We start from the raw sequence: 17,677 nt of genomic DNA, 5'->3' as shown, positions 1-17,677 counted from the left end.
TGCTTCAGCTTTGCCCTGGCTGAACCTGTTAACACTGCAGGGAATAATTAAATGTTAACATAAAGTAATATGAAATGTCTCATAATCTCTTCTCTGAAACTAACTCATCTGTGAACTAAAGGTCTGTGCTCTGTTGCACTGTAAAGATTTCAAGAAGAGTGCAGATTTTAAAATTCATCCATTATTCTTCCACAATGTTTTTTCCCCCTAAATTTACAAGATTAACTCCAAATTACGCTGTTGAAAAACTGGAAGTGCTGCTTTTGCTGGACACTTTTGTTCAGTGTTAGTAATAGTTAAGACCATAATTTCTTGACATTGAGAGTATGCTGTTTCCACTTTCAAGATGGAAAGAAGTATCTAAACTTTCACTCAAAGAAAATACACGTGTGAACTTCATGCCTGTGAAGTGACACAGCTTGAAGCAACCTGAAGACTTAATTTGAGTTTATTTGTTTGAAGATAAATTCTTTATGAGTTTAAACAACTGCAAACCCCAAACAAAACCTGGACCTACCCACAAAAATATACCAGAGAGTTTCCAGTCTAAGAGGCGGTGAGATTGAGGTACCTACCTATCAGGATTGTCTGAGGCACAGACTGAGTCAATAAGCCCAACATCCAGGGTTCCCTGCACAGTGAGAGAGACACAGATAACAGGAATTGCTTGCATCTTCAATTACAGACATTCTCCTTCATGAATTATATTGGCACTGAAAACATTCTTCTGAATTCCAATAGCTTGAGTAGAAATAAAAGCACAAGCGAGTCATCTTTGCACCCTAAATAGCATGAGATGATGTGCAAGTGCTCCACAGGACTAGAGAAAAAAAGAGCTACAAATTTCCAGAGATCACGATGAAGTTCTAAAATAACCTCTGCCTCCACAACTCAGTACCAGCAAAACACAAATATCCTGTTCTTCCCAACTGCATATCTTCTGTCTGGAATAACCGTGACCCAGATTAGTCCCATAATCCCATCCAAAGACACTTTATTTGCATGAGGCAGCCTCCCTCTCCCCTCCAAACCAAAGAGCCACCGGTGATCAAGCTGAGCCAACCACAACCACTATGTTCCCCACTCCTTACCCTCTTTTCTACCAGCTTTGCTGTTTCTTTATAATAATCATCCAACTTGCTTTTACTGCTCATGAACTACAGCACTGCAAGTGCTGGAAGAACATGCACAAAATAGTTAAACACAGAGGGCTCTAAACATGCCCACAGACTGGTTGCACAGTAACTTACCACTGCGTTCTTCGGGTTGGCCTGTTCATCTTGCATGTCCCTCAGCTGCTGCGCTGTCGCGCTGTGTACTCGGCTCAGGACATTAAACCAACCGCTGTTAATTGAAACAGACTCAAAGTTAAGATTTGGGTAGTGAAGCTAGCTCTACAATATGATCAAGGAACCTGGAAAGCTGCGTGTGGGAAAATTTCTTCATTCACAATTTCCTGAGGACTATGCTACAAAATATCTCTTGAGTTGATCATACCAGACTCTAATGTCTTCCTTCTTCCTTATTTATCCATGAAAATTCTGTGCGTGTTCTCCAACCCACTGACAGCTGGTCTGGCAAAATCCATTTTTTTACTTGCTATTCAAGGAACTGCAAGCAGTGGCCTTACGAGGGAGCACAAGTGAGCACACCGAGAAGAGCATACAGTTGTAAAGACAGGGTCACTTGGGAATCTTCCCGGACTAGAGTCCTAGAGACGCCTGGGAGCCTTCTGAACTAGTCTCTCTCTGATCTGCTCATAAACTTGAAAGTCATACGGCTGTCAATTAATCTGCTTTTTTAAAATAAGTTAATTTGGAGTGAAGTTATTTGTCTGTGAAAGGGCTTCTTGTTACAGACATATCTGGAGGCTAATCTATGTTGCAGAACAAGCAGATTCTTATCTGCAGCTTCCAGTGAGATAAGCAAGTACCTAGACTGCATGGAGCATTTTCAAACTGGATACTCTACAACATCTGCCAATTTGCCCTTTGCTAGTACAAGTGTTGGTGCTTTCTTCTCCCTCGGAACAGAGACTGACACGGCATTGACAGAGGTCACATTTGATTTACACTTGCCCTAGCAATTCTGCAATGTTATCTTAGGGCAGATCTATTCCAGTTGTGGAAGTTCTGGGTTAGGAAGTTACTGTTTCTTCTGCTACTGCCCCTTGAATTTGCCTGTTTCTTGTTCATGTGGCTGTGCTTTGGTCTATTTCTGTTGATTTATTTGTGTTCAACCACTTTCTCCCTTCCTCTTCCTATACCGTAATGAAATAAACACAGACCCTAAATAACTTCACAGAATCTGATTAAAGTAGATCAGAGAAACAGTTACACTGGCTGGGCTGAGAGAGCAGGAGCCTTGGTAAGAGTGGGAGAAGTGGGAAGACCTGAGCAGCTAGGGACAGTAACCCCTTCATTTGGCTTTGCATAGCCAGAACAGGTTGTCCAACCTGCCCTTAAACAACTGATTCCCACTGCCTGGCCAGGACGCCAAGAAGGAAGGACATGAGTCATTTATTTGCTTTGTGCTGGGAAGATTTTATCAGATGACACTACAGACTCTGATAAGCTGCAGCCTTTTCTCTGTCTCCTGGATAAAACCCAGCTGCTCTCGCAATCATTTACAGACAACATGAATAGACTTTTTGTTTGATTCAGGATTCCATTTAATAAATAAATCAGCTATTAGACATTCCAGTTTATATTAAGGTTTTATGTGGCTTCTGAAGTAACCCTTGAATTCAGCATGCTCACAGCCACACAAGAAGGTGGCAGTCCTGGGACTAACCGACAGGCTGAACCACCATCTCGGTAGCTGCGACAGGGAGTCCCTCAAGTAGGTGTGGTTCCTCCCAGTAAGCACAAAATGATACTCTGGAACGAATCCCCTCTTTTCTCCAGCAAAAAGGAAGTGATTATGTTTCCCAGGCTCTCCCATGAGTAGCTGGGTTGGATCTGCATTGAACGAACAAACCTGACAAAACTCCCTTTTATACCTGGCATCTTCTGGTGACTCTGCAACAATGTGATAAACTCTGTCTTCTGTCACAATGTCCAAGGCATTCTCCTTTTCATGGATGTCTACAATCTCCCTGGAACACAGCAAATCAGAAGAGCCAATACTGAAAACCTTTCACAGATATAAATTCCATTTGGACAATTTTTTTCACATTGTACTGTTCACCATACAGAAGGGAAATCACTGGTCTGGTTCTAATGGCTTGTAACTCTGACAGAAATATAAAATTCCTCTAATAAACATTAAGACTTCAGGGTCCCCTTAAAAATATTTGTACAGTTAATGCACTACAAAAGCAAATCTTAAGGCGTTAAATGGATTTTCTTCAAGATACCAGCAGACCTCACAGAAGAAGAGATAACAGGGAGACTGATACAGTGGGCTGTTTACAAAGCGGGGTGTGCCACTCTTTTTGGCACTTTACAGGCCCTCACGGTGCTAAGAGGCAACTAGTCTCTCCCTGCTTACAGCAGGAGCTGAGGAATTGGCTATGGCAGCAAAAAGAGCAACTCAGGGCTCAGGAAAAGGCATAGTGCACGGTGCCAAATTCAAGCCCTGCTGTGAGCTTCATATCACCTCTGTGAAATGCCTGGAGAAGCCAGGAAACAGATGGAGTCAGGACAGGGGAGAACGCATGGGGTATGTACTTAATTAGCTCCTCCTGGTCTGACATTGTCCACAGCTTGGAAAGAGCTTCTGACAGATTATGAAATACAAGACTGGAAGACGAACTATCAAGTAATTCCAGGCTCCCTCCAGAGTAAAACTAGAAGCTCTAATTGTCTTTTCCTTCCCTTATGTTTCTGATTCTCCTAGCCCTATGGGAGATACATAGGCCGATAAACTGCAGCACTGGACACTTCACTATTGATTTAAAGCGTGAATACCAGTGATCAAAAGAATTTATTTCTTCACTCACTTTGCCCTTCTGATATCAATTGTCCCCTTCAGCTTTTCCTCACTATCATTCTCAAAGTACATCAGCTTGGATTCTCGAAGCACAAACCAACGGCGTTTCCAGTTGCGACGTGAAAGCGTTGACATGCCTCCACCTTTCTTATAGAGCCAGCCTGACTTCAGTGCCTCTTGCTTGGTGCGGAACCACATGAAGGCCTCATTCTTCAGAACACACCAGCGCCGCCTCCACGGGTTCATGAGACCTCCTGCAAAGCAAAAAGGAGCAAGTTTTCATCAGACATACGACAAGGGCCATGCTTCCATTCTGATCCTGCTGCATGGGCACTTAGTTGCCACTTCAGTTCCTACATGAAACAAGAGAACTGAGGGAGAGAAACAAGGTTATGCTTACGTTTGGACATAGAAAAACCGGAACAAACTAGTGAAACAAACACAATAGACAGAAATATATCTGCTGCTCAAATATTTTCGTATTGTCTTCAGTATTGTAGCTCAGAATGACTCATTTAAGCCCATACCAAGTGGGCACAATTACCTCTCAATGGCAAAGCTAACTCAGTCTAATTCCCTGACATCCACCTCCTAGCTCTTTGTTTTATTTGCTTGTTTTAAATAAAAGAAGAAAAGAAAAAGATAAACAGAGAACCAAGAGCAGATGAGGATGACAATTCTGGAGAAACAGAAGAGGAAAGCATGTTTCCTGGGTTCCATCCCTCCATGGTTTTGGCTAAAGTTGCTTACCCTTCATGTAGAGATAGCTATGAAAATAGGGGGGTCCTGAGCCGTTGAAGATAGTGACTCGTCCATTACAAAACTCTTCATCTGTATCAATGTAAACATCCACTTCTTCTTCACTGTCCAGAAACTAAAAGGAAAAGAAGAAATACAGGCTACCTGGGTTCTCCTGGTGGCAGGAGGACTCGAGTCAAGTAACAAGGCTAGAGAAGTCACATGATCAGAAGGTGCAAAACTACACATACTCCCTTTACAAAAAAAAAGCAATACAGCAAAACCAGAGGCTTGACAGCTTACCCATTAATGCCTAAAGCAAGAGTCTCCAGAGCATGGAATTTTCATACCAGAAAGGAGAGTGACATTTGGCAGTGGACATGGCTACAAAACTCCAGTTACCTGCAGTAACAAACCTTCCTGTTTCAAGGCAGAGTCCACAGTCCAAAATCTAATTTAATGGGCTTAAGAGGGAATTTTTCATTTTGGAGAAGTTTTCTGATTTTTTCTGGCAGAGAGGCCAGGATGCTGGACAAGATGTAGCACTGATCTAACCCCAGCAGGGAAATGCCTTGCTTTAGGTTGATTTGGGGGAAAAAAAACATTTTCCAGGATAACTGAATCCTAAAAACAAAGACCTAAATTACTGAAATAATAGTACTGTATTTTTCATCCCTCTTCTCCAACTACATAACGGCCCTCAGCCATAAGAAAGTACTTCACACATGAAATCACAAATTACCATATAATTTCCTTTACCTTAAATACAACTTCCTTTGATTTGCTTTATTAATTTAATACTAAGGGAGGCAGCTCCTTAGACTTTCCTTCCTCAAATGCACATTACTTCTTTCCATTTTTCCCTTCTGTCCTCTCTGTGACCCCTCTGTGCTCCTCTTTGGTCTCATTACTGTTCCACTCATTCTCCCCTTTCTTGCCATTAAGTTTCAAAAAGCAGGTACTCTTGGATCAGCAGCTACTGATAGGATCTTGACCCAGCTGCAGTTATCTCTTCCCGTGGCTCACGCCATGACATAGTATCAACTGGATTTTTTATGAGTCTTACTCACTGAGGAGCCCAGTAAAAGCCTCCACTTCTATTTACATTTTAAGAAGAATGGTAGAAACTGGCCTAGGCTGTGACAGAATGATTCATGACTTGAAGATTTCCTCTCAGTGACCTGTGAGTACCTGCCCACAGGAAGGTACCTTTACTCAAGCAGATCACATCATCAAAAAATCTGATGGCTAGCAGCTGACATTAGGGAAATGCAAACAGGAAAAACCATGCAACTTTTTAAGAAGGGTCACAATCTGCCATTGGAAATGAACAGCAGACGAAGTAAATCAAATTCCTTAAGAAAAAAAAAATCAATCGTTTTCTAAAAGATATTTTGTAGTTCAAGCCTCTGTTCTCAGGGACATCATTTATCTTAAGTATTTTTATGGCTGTCATTGGCTTCACACCTGAACTCCTCACAATCTTGCGTGGGCTTATCTGACATCCTGTTCTGTAAGGGGATTTATCGTCGCATTATTAAGCGACCAGCCTGAGGGCACTCAGGAAGTCCAGAGCCTACTGTGGGATCTAAGCTGAGATGCTTCAAGTGCTCCAGAGCTCTACTACCCTGTCGTTGTCCCTGTGGTAGGAACAAAAAGCTTCAGTGGTCTTGGTTGTGTGCACCAGGACCCAGCCTGGATCAGCACAGTAATTTCTTCTCGCCTTAGAATAGCTTAACTTGTACACAGCTGCTGAAAATAAACCCTTTACTCTGAACAGTAAAAGGACTAGAACAAGATAAGTTTTAGTGATGGAAACAAATCAAACCCCAGCCTTTCCCATTTCCTCTTGTGTTCTACCTCTCTAAGGCAGAACATATGCCTACAAGATACTAGTTGGCTGCTTTCAGTCTTCCTAAAGGGTCCTAAAGTCTTTCTAAAATAGCCTTGGTACATATGTGCTACCTTGAGTACCAGAAGAGACTGGATAGTCACAAGCCCTCTGACCTTCAGCCTATCTATGACTCTTGCCTTTTTTGCAAGCTGATCGCTGATGTAGGAGAGAGTTATATATTTGTAACAACACCCAGAGCGAGCAAGTGCGCAGTAAGAAGGCAAGGATGCTATAAATACCAGCAAAGTCACACTAATGTCTAGAAAGGTCAAAGGAGGGATTCTTACCGAGTCCAGACTGCCACGGTTGGAGTCCAGGCTGGTACCATGGGAGTGTCTCAGACCTTCCTCACCGTTCAGGGGCTCAGCTGAGGCGCTACCTGCATCTCCACAGCCATCAAACTCCTCGTGATCGTAGTCAGACTCCACATCTGGGGCGGAAGAGTAAATTGGCTCTCCCACCTCTCCGCTGTTACTCCTCTGTGTATCTGAAACAGAGCTGTAAATGCTTTCTGCTGGGTCAGATAGGGCACTCTGCTCCTTGAGGCCAGTGGTTCTTTCCACAGGTTGTCCTGGAGCAGGGACATCTCCCACTTCCCTTTGGAGAAGTGAAACATTTGTGTCTGCAATTTCCTCTGAGTAGTTATCACTGTTTCTTTTGCCATGCTGATTCAACACCACCAAACTGGAAGTTGGCTGTCCTTCATCATCAGCATGAAAACCCTCATCCACTTCTTCTTCAGCCAGTGGTGCAACCAGGCTGCAGTCAATGTTGAGCGTCCCCTCACTAGAAAGTGAGCGCTCTAAGTTCTGCACACTTTCATCCAGATTGCCAAAATCCAGTAGCTCCAAGAACTCCTGGGCAACCCTAGATGCCTCCTTTTCCAGCCTCTGGATTTCTTCTTCTCGCTGACGATTGATTTCATTCCTGGTGTTTTCACAGATGATAGACATGTGATCCTCCTTCTGTTGCTGCAACTTCTCAATCTCCTTCTCCAGTCTTAAGATTTCCTCCATCTGACGTCTCTCTTCTTCTTGCAGGGGAATATCTACTTCCTCAGTCTTTACTGCTTCCACCTTAAAGAAAATGTAACAGCGTTAAAGCAGTTTCTTCAACCTGTATGAGTTCCTTGCCTGGACCTTTCACTCTTCTTATTTCCTGTGCTTGCCTTGTACTTCCTATCTGCTAAAAGATGACTCTAAACATCCTGCAATCATCCATGGTGTAAAAACTAAAGGTAGAACTACTGGATCTTCAGGTACCTCCTTTTGTTCAGCAGCCTACCTCCTTTCTGAATCATACAAAGAAGCTCACTGCAATCAGTGAATTTTTAGAAAAGCCTCTCTATCTGCTGCTTATGTTACAACCCTATAATTTGGATAAAAGCATTCTGAAAGTCTGTTCTGTCTTTTTAAATTATCTCACATACATAGACACATCTAGGAGAAAGCAACTATACACAAATACATGTACACAAAGTGTGCTTAACAGTTGGAGATTTCCCAGAAATTCATTAAAAGATTTGGGGATTTTGTTGCTTCCCGAGTTGGGGGTCTGACCATCAGAATCTAGGTCTGGAAGGGCCATTTGCAACGAAGCAAGACTGTACCCATTCCAGCCCCACCCCATCAAAACTCCACTTGGAATTTCTTGGCATCCATCACTGGATGGATGATGGCTGCTGAATACTCTGTCTTCCTCTATTCTCCACACTGAAGTAACAGGAAATTTCTAGTAAGTACACAATAACTAAAAGATGGAAGATACTAGTAACTTTCACAGACTTCAACTGTAAGATAAAGCCACCCTCTCCTCCATGGAGGATGTTGAAAACATATACAAGAACAAGTAAAAATAAATTCCAAATGGATTTAATGTACTTCCTGATGGGAGTATGACATTGCAGGGAATTAGTTGGCCCATTTAAGCCACAATCTTTGTTTTCTTTACAGTTATGCTCTTTCTCCTTCTCTACTTTATTCTTACTTGTGGACAAATGCATTTCTGTACTCATCTGTCATCTCTCCTGAACAGAACTGGCCTGAATCTGGGGAACAAGTGATTTGGGAAAAGAAATTAGAAGATACACAGCTGTTTTCACACACCTCAGGGTAGGTGGTCTGCTCTTTGATATACCAAGTACCAACAATTAGATCAGTTACAAGGGGTTTATTTTAGCCATGGTAGCAGCCGCCTGCACTCCGATTTTGGCTGCTACAGGCAACAATCCAGCAAAACAGACTGTGTCACAGTGTAGCACATCACAAGGTCATGTCACGAGCTCAAGCAGTAGAGATAAAAAAAAAGGATGCTGTATGTTCAATATACAAATTTTCAAATAGGAATGATGCAAGCTGGTACATGAGCCTTGAAAAAAAACCCTTCCTCATTAACTCTATGCACCTCTGCCAAAGCCAAACACCCGCACGTTCTGAGAGAACAAAGCCCAGATTTTAAATAGTGTTGCCACAATAACAATATTAGCTCCAGGGGAAGCGTGGGCAATGAAGGACCCTTCACAGATGCTCCAGAGAAGGTACATGAAAACTTACCTGAGCCACCTGGAGTAGCACATTCAGTTGCTCCTTTTCTCTGTTAAAAAAACAAGACGTGACAGTCAGAGAAAGATCCAGTTCTCCTACATGAGGCTTTCAGAATTGCATGGACACATCATCCCTCCATGGATAAGGTTAAAATAAGGTACCTGTTCTAAGATTGATTTAAAAGCTTTTGTAATTTAGTAAAAATCCAATTCTCTGTGGTTGGCATGACCTCTGTGGATACAACAGATTCTCCCCACGTACTTAACTTTCAGATCAATTAGGAAATTGGATTACTTGGAACACACTAGGAAGGATATTGGAAACAGTGACAGAAAGACAGATCAGTTAGACTTACGATAAATGTAAACAAAATCTTCTGAAGTACCATACATCTGTGGATAATAAATGAGGCTGTACGTGCACAATTGACAGATATCAGGAAACTTTTTTTTTAAACAGAACAGAATTATTAAATCAGCATTGATTTGGTGTTTTACTTTTACTGTATTAAAGCCCCCCAAAAGGTACCAAATTTTTGTACTTTGTTAAATGACTAAGCTGAGGGCTTTCTATTCTGAAGACCTGGGTGATCCAGCTTGCATAACTTCTCAGTGGCATGCAAAACCTAGTAAAGGCTGTAAAGGTCAGAGTTTGTTAATAAGCACGAGCAGAGGAAAAAACTATCCAACCGTGCTGCATCTCCACCCAAATCAAAGACGACGTACTCCAAAGTAAAGCTGTCACAACGACCAGTTTCTCCACAATAAGTATGCTACAAGCACCCGAACCAGTAGACAGACAAATGCCAGGGTCATGCATAGGGAGCAGGGGTATGATACAGCTGGATGGAAGAGTCTGCCTGTAGCAACAACTGTGCAGCTAAATTCAGACAGGCAGTGGTAACTTTCAAATCTATAACTCAACCCCAAGCAGAACAGGAGGGCAACAATATTTATTTCCCAGGACCTGCAGCTTTCCCCAGCCAAATTCTAAATTGCAGCTGCAAGTCACAAAGTCCTTAAAGCTCTCACTCTTGCACTCTCTCTCTCAAAAAAAAAAAATCCAAGAAATGTTTATAAATGAAAGCTGATATTAAGTGAGATCCAGATGGTTCCAACTCTACTGAAAGACCTCTAACAGTAGTCATGAGTTAAACAACTGTCTTAAACGATAAGAGGGTTCAAGAAGCAGAGCCATTCTGAAACAAATTGGGAATACCACCTGCAATCTACACACTCCTCCAACTGTTCCTCACATTTTTTAGACCTCTGATATTTCTTGCTGCTTTCCATCCATCTTCAGCTGATCCACACTCTTCCTGAAATATGATATCCAAAACTAGGGACAGTACTCCAACTGAAGCCTTACCAGTGCCAAGCGGAACAGAAGAATCATCCCCACATCTTACAGAAACAATCCTGTTTACAGACAGCATTTGCTTTCTCCTCTCACACAGCATGACACTGGTGACTAATACCCAACTTAGCCTCCAGACCTTCTTCCTGCTGTTGAAGCAGGCATTCCTTCTCCTCTCTCTGTGCATTTGATTATTCCTAACTGTAGATCGGTGTATGTCCGTATCGAAAGTTATCCTATGTTTTCCAGACCATTTCTTTAATTTGCCAAAATTATTTGAATTGTAATCCTGTCTAGCTATATATTTACAGTCCCTCACCAGATGGTTTTATCTGCAAATTTAATAAGGATATTCATTTTTCCTCATCCAACTTATGAAAACATTGCACTAGTACCATATCCAGCACAGACCATGGAAGAATCCCATTCAAGAGTTCTCTCCTACTTAACAAAAAACTACTATTGTTTACTAATTAAAATGAAATAATACAATGCAGTAAAAACACAAATCCTAGTCTTGCTTCATGTACTTTTTTTTCTAAACCACATTCCTTATAGTGTCTTAGAGTATTGTCATAACATGTCAAAGCCCTTACCCACCCTTTGCCTACCCAAAGTCAAGTTTCCTACCCTCTGTGGCTTTTCCCTATTCACAAGGCATGTCATAAGCTATCACAGAAGGAAACAGTTAACCTAAATGCTGTTTGTTCTTCAGAAATCCAAGTTGGCACTTAACTGCTTTATCAGGCATTTACAACTGTCTGATTATTTGTTTCAGTATCTTCCCGAAATTGAGGTTAGGCTGACCGGTCCACAATTCCCTCATTCTTCTTTTTCCCCATTTTAAAAGGAGGTCATTATATTTGGAATTTTCCAGTTTTATGGAAGTTCCACTGCTATCCGCAATGGAGGAGAAAGAGAATAGCTACTGATTCAGACTGCTTCAGTTGGTTCTCAAAGTACCCAAACATTAACTTCACCAAGTCTGGATGACTTCTTTGTAACCTGATTTATCCGAGCATTCTCCAACCTTTTATTCCCCTGCTAGCTTCTGAATTCTTGCACATCTGTGCTAATTGTATTTAGTCTCCAACAGTTAAGTCTTTTAGGGAAGACAAATAAAAATAGCATCAAATACCTCAGCTTTCTCAACATCATAATTTTTTCTTTCTATTGGGCAGTAGACCAAGTCGCTCTATGTCTCCTTTTTACTAATAGTGTACGCACAATAAGTGCATGCCAACTTTTAGTTTGCTATAGCTCAAGTTGCATCTTGGTCCTTCTAACATTGTCTCTGCATGTGTGTTGGGTTTTCTTTGCCTCTTCTCAGCAGATCAGCCAATTTGCAATTTCTCTGGACTTCCACCTCATCTTCTGAGGTCAAACGGAAGTTCAGGATTTAGCCAAGTTGGCCTGCTAGTACCTTTTTGGCTACTCACTCTGAACGAAGTCATTTGACATCAAGTAGAAAATGAAAGCAAAATGAACAGTTCACCTGATTCCTTGAAACACTGACACTTCTTTACAATGAAGCTGGGTTCAACACATCTTTCATGGCCTAGGAGCTGAAGGGCAGGGGCAGAAGTACACTAGAACGAATAAGCTAAGTATGTGCTTTTATCTAAAACTAGGTAGGGACAAGCTTTACTTAGCACAATGAGGACTTTAAACCCGAGAGAGCGTTTGGAGCACTTGATATCTGCAAACCGGTTATTGACGTTCTGAACTTGCACAGCTTTGTGTTGCTGATGAGGCTGTTGTTGAAAATTGACACATTGATAAAATGGAGCCTTCAGTGTTGTTCAACAAATTACTTGACCAAACTGTTCATCACTGGTGTGACTGACTCCATGTCTTTTGTCCCAACAGATACATCACCCTACTGTCTCTAGCAAAACCACAGGCAATCTCTTTTCCTTGTGACATGCTTCTAACCTTAGAATTTTCTGATGCTTGTCACACATCTTAGTCTGACAAGATCCAACTTCAGGACATGTAACAAAAGCCTATAAGAAATGTAACCAACTACTTATGAAAAACTTAAAATGTCACAGGATTATTTGTTCAAACTTACATAATAATCTTGTAGTAGAAGTTTTATGCTTCTTAAAACAAGATTATCAAGAGAGACATCGAGTTTGGATAGGATTTGGGTAACCATGGAGTGAACAGTAAATGATGCATGAGGTGCAGGATTCTCAATAGGTGTACTGTCACTGCTCACAGATTGCCTCTTTTTGCCATATTAGCTTTTCCTTTCCCCTCTCGATCTCTTGACACATCCATATCCCTGATGAGGGAGAGACAGCAGCAGGAACAGGGAGAGAGCACATGTATTGTATTCTCACGAGTGTAAGAACTGCAGTGGCAGCACAGGTGTGCCGTCCATCTTGCTCTCTGACCCAGCTTACCGGACACACTAAGACCCATGATACTGATACCTTCTCACACTGCTAATCCCTCCAGATTTTTTAAGACTGCATAAAACTTCTTTTACCACTGCAAAGGGAACGAGAAAATTACGCACCTCTGCCCAATCAGTGAAACTGTCTCCTTTCATGTACATCTAAAGCAGAAAACCACCAGAGGTAAAATAAATCAGAATTAGCTTTCCTAAAGGAAGCGGGACACTCATTTTCCATGTTGCTTTTCTATTCTAAGCTGCCCACAGTCCACCCCAACTCTACGGCCGGCACTGAGACACTGTCTCATGCAATCGCTGTTCCAGTGTTACCATGGTGCCAGTGCCCCAGGCCCACTTTTACACCTCAGCAGCTTTAGTGGTAGGGAATGATGAGAGCAAGATACCATCTTGTACCTTTCCTTCACCTCTTCCTCTTCCTGTTTCCTCCTACGCTCCTCCTCTTCTTGCCATTGTCTTTCCTCTTCCTCTCTTCTGATCTGTTCTTCCTCTTCTCGCCTCCTTCTCTCCTCCGCTTCCTGCTTCCGCCTGAGTTCCTGCTGCAGCAGGTGCTGGTAGAGGCTGCGAGCCAGGCGGCCACGCCAGTGCTTCTGCAGGGTGACCGCAGAGGCCTTCAGTCGCAGCAAGCTCTTCTTCCAGAAGTACGCTCGGTAGTTCTTTTGGATTATAACAATACTGGCTAGCACCTTTTGATACTTCTTCCTGAAAACAGAACCAGACACTTAATGCGCCATGAAGTAATATGTGCTTTGTGTTTCTCATGCCCTGGCACATTGACCAATCTTACCACACCCACAGAAAAATTAATTTGGACAAATATTGCTCAGGAATGACATAATTGCTGTTCCTCTACTGGCACTATCTGTAAATCATATTCTCCTTACTGTTCTTATTCCTATACCTACCACCAGTTTGTTTGCGTGGGCACCTACTTTTGTGAAGAAGCTCAGAGGATGAAGGACAGATATTTGGCAGATGGAAACAGAAGGTCCACTGGCTCAAAGTCTCCTGGTGTTGCACACACACACATTCACTGTGCAATTAGCATAACCACTCAGTATGGATTTATTATAACAAAAACATACAAACGGCCTTACTTTATGAGAACAAAGTCCCATATTGTCCCATCTTTTAAGGGGCCAAAAGGAAATTACATCAGGAAAAGGAAAAATGGGGCAAAAATAGATCTGGCCACATTAATCTCGTATTGTTTAGGGGAAAACACAATGATACCACAACATTGATTGCTGAATGTAACATTGTAACAGGCTCCCATAAACATATACTTACATTGCACAACATTTTGCTTAAACAATAATTATATCAAAATCAATTTTGCAGTACTTTAAAAGCAAAAAGCATGGTAGGGCCCCCAAAGAAAAGAATCGTAATTCAGTAACTCTGGAGTCTGGTGAAGTTCTAGAAAAGTCAGTTCTTGCCTCTGCATTACAGACTATTTTTATCAAGGACTTGAAAAAAAAAAATCACCGGTAGAAGTTTGTACATGATACACAAACTGGGCAAATAACAAAAGAGTTACTATTACACAGTAATCTGGATCAATTTGTAAGCTGGATTCAAGCAAACATTAAACAATCCAAAAGAGCCAAACATAAGGTCCTGTATTCATAAAATCAAAGGCCAAACACACGTGATGTGGGACTAAGTTAGGAAGCAGCAAGTCAAAAAAGGATTTCGGGGCCTCAGGGATCATCAGGTGAAGGTAAACTCCCATTACAATGCTATAGAAAAAAATACTACTGGGATGCTTATGCCTGCAAGCAGAAATACCGCATAGGAGGGGACTGCACTGCTACTTTTATCCTGTGCTCAGTGTTAGCACCTCCATTTCAAGAACAATGTTAGACCTCAAGCAATTTCTGAGGAAGCAGGATTGCAACCAGAAATCCTGGCTTACAGAAAGAGACACTTGCTCCATGACCTTAAGAGAAGGCTAAGGAAAGGCTTGATCCCAGTCAAAGTACCCATATTTTTGGGTGGCATTTCTATTTATCCAACAGGGGACATAAACAAAATTTAATTGACCTGAAGTTGAAGTCTATTCAGGCTGGAAACAGGTGGATTATTTTTTAAAGCTACTGAATATATTCAGACACCTTAATATCTTGCTGTAGGGAAATAATCATTGGTACTATTCAAATCACAACCTTATTTGCTCCAAATCAGAATCTGCAGAGGGAAATTCTATGGGGCTGTTACATGGGATCTTAGCCCAGCAGGCTACAGTAATTCTGTGAGGTCTTAAAGTCCTAGAAAGCACGCTGGAAATAGCACGGTATTCTCACATATCCTTCCCACAGACCTTCTGCAACCCCTTGAGGAAAAGACACACCTCAAAATCCCCTTCCTGGTAATCAACTCCCCTTCAAATGGCAACAGAGACCCATGCTGACAACTTGCCACCTCCCTGCACATCAGATACGTCAGCCTAGTCAAGACAACCGGGAGAGGGATGCTAATAGCAGTACTGTGCAGAGGTCACACTCTTTTCCACAAGTATTAAGTCAAAGGGAGGAAGCACAGAGAAAAGAAGAGGAAAGGGAAGAGGTGATAAGCAGTGGGAGGTTTCAGATTAATTGCTCCTGGGCTGCAGTCCCCTCACCCCTGCTCTCTCTGTCCTCCCTGTGCCCTGCACACGGGGTGTGAACAGCTGCACACGCACCCTCTGCCAAGGCAGACATGAGTGCATCAAGAAGGGCACTCTGACTTTTACAAAACGCATCTGCCAGAAACTTTCTCAGCTGCAACATGTGCCAAGCCCTGCCCAGCTCCAGGCCAGCTCTGCCTGCTAATCTGCCAGGCTGGAGTGCCCCCTCATTCCTCACGACCGCAGCCAAGCTCGCAGATGACCTTCAGCTGGAACTGCTGCACACAGGCTGCGAATTTCATTTCCCTTGTTCAGCTTCTGCTCACCCTCCTGCACTGCCCAAAAGAAATTCAACCTGCAGTCCATGCCCAGGGCTTGGGAGACATCCTGGCCACATATCACAAGAGAAGGCGGGGTGGCTGCAAGGCTCCAATGTTGCATTTGGAATTTAGTTAATTACTCTGTCGATGAACTGTAGTTAGCAGTTATGCCTCCAAGGACTAGAGAATACAGAGCTATGGAGTAATTTCCTACTGTCTTCTGCCCCTGAGCAGTAAGGTCCTGCAGAATCCAGGGACACAGCCAAATTTGTTCACAGATCCCGCAAGCCTGGGAATGGTTATGTGTATTTTAACTGGTGAAGCTGTTACCTGCCTCTCAGAGTTCCACATATTAGCTATGAAAAATGGGATGATTTGAATGATCTTGATTTTCTTGTCTCACATCTTAGTGATCAGTTAGAGACATTAGGCTGCAGGGAGTGAGAGCAAAGAAAATGTTCTCACCCTTAGGACTGGTTCTCCAGGCTCACAGAACAAGTTCATAAAGGGGGAAAAAACAGTAAAATCCTTCCTGTGGCATAGGTACCCTTCTTCATCAACCTACTTTGCATGAGACCAAACAAATTCAAATACACTTATCCTTGCAAAACTAACAGAAATGGTATCAAGCCAAGGCAGCACACACTGGTACTCCTGACCTCTGCCCAACTCTGTGCAGACCACTCAGCACTTGCACAGATGAACTCCCTCTTGCTGGACCTTCTCCAACACAGGTGCAGTGCAACTGGAAACTCTTCACAGAAAAGTTTTCCAGTCTCCCTTCCCTAGCTCTTTCCTCACTCCCTGCTCTCCTCCCCTGCAAAGCCCAGTTACCTCCAGCTGCGTCTGAACATTTCCACTCTGGCTGCAGAAGCACAGCTTGTTCTTAAAGATGAGACTCAGAAGAGCAACACGTGGGGCAATGAATTCAGACCAGTGGAGACTGGAGGACCACAGGATTTCTAGCCAAGAGGAATGCTACTGCAACACTGGCTCTCATCACAGCCATGCAGGGCAGCAGCTACCTTCCCAGGAACCCAGAAAAGCAGTAATCCAGTTTGCCTGCAGTGATGTTTCCCAGAAAAATCAATTTTCCTGTGCTAATCCCTACCCCTCTCTCCAAATGCACAAAGTAAAATAGAGCAGAGGCCCTGACACAAAGAACTTGCAATCTCATGTACAAACAATAGAGCTAGCTCATTTGTCTTCCTAGAGGGAAATAATAAATGAATAAAAGCCCCCGAGACCAAATGTGTATTTTGCTGATATTCCACATTGGCAAGGCAGGGTACAACCCTTGCACACTTTTCCCAATGCAAAACGAGCTACCTGGTGTAAGTGGAGCTCTAAGAAGAGTGCCTGCTGAAACAGCTCTGCTGGCCAGTGATTTCACCTCCTCACACCCCTGATTGACAGGTGTCTGGAGCAGAGACCAGCCAGGAAAGAGCATCTTACTGGGATTAAGTGTGCATGCCACAGCCATTAAGGAGTCAGCTGTCACACTGCGTGCGAGGGGCAGAGGAGGGGTGGTTTGTCTGCAGTTGGTTCTCCCAACCCTCCTCTGGTCAGGTGCAAAAGGGAGCGGCAAGAGGAGATTACTGGTGCAAAGCTGGCCAAAAACCAATTCTGAAGAGTTAATTAAAAGGAGAGGGAGATCACGAGGCAAACAGGCAGGGCGAGGAAAGAGGGCGAGCAAAGGCAGAGCTGCAAGTGAGGAAGAAGCGATTTGCAGGGGGGAGCAGAAAGCAGAGGTGACAGGCATAAGGCAAAGGGGGGGACCCAAAGGGTAGGCTGGGCCCAGCCAGGAGAGCCCTGAAGGCAAGGTGTCACCAGAGGCAGGCAATGGGCACAGAGCCTGCTGAG

At 43.0% G+C, this 17,677-nt stretch overlaps 1 protein-coding gene across 1 annotated transcript in view; it reads right to left on the bottom strand.

Moving 5' to 3' along the window:
- Positions 1 to 17,677, bottom strand: part of LOC104477136 (unconventional myosin-X) — a 92,929-nt gene that overhangs the window by 17,424 nt on the left and 57,828 nt on the right. Inside the window, exons 23-30 of the mRNA XM_086751165.1 lie at positions 13,283 to 13,588; positions 9,118 to 9,157; positions 6,853 to 7,641; positions 4,684 to 4,807; positions 3,944 to 4,187; positions 3,002 to 3,097; positions 1,251 to 1,344; positions 576 to 631 (exon numbers count right to left, since the gene is read on the bottom strand). Coding sequence (XP_086607291.1) covers positions 576 to 631; positions 1,251 to 1,344; positions 3,002 to 3,097; positions 3,944 to 4,187; positions 4,684 to 4,807; positions 6,853 to 7,641; positions 9,118 to 9,157; positions 13,283 to 13,588 — 1,749 coding nt within the window. The remainder of the gene's footprint in view (positions 1 to 575; positions 632 to 1,250; positions 1,345 to 3,001; positions 3,098 to 3,943; positions 4,188 to 4,683; positions 4,808 to 6,852; positions 7,642 to 9,117; positions 9,158 to 13,282; positions 13,589 to 17,677) is intronic.

Source organism: Chlamydotis macqueenii, chromosome 6 (assembly GCF_036417535.1).
Source record: "Chlamydotis macqueenii isolate bChlMac1 chromosome 6, bChlMac1.mat, whole genome shotgun sequence".
NCBI lineage: Eukaryota > Metazoa > Chordata > Aves > Otidiformes > Otididae > Chlamydotis > Chlamydotis macqueenii.
This window is presented reverse-complemented; position numbering and strand designations above follow the sequence as displayed.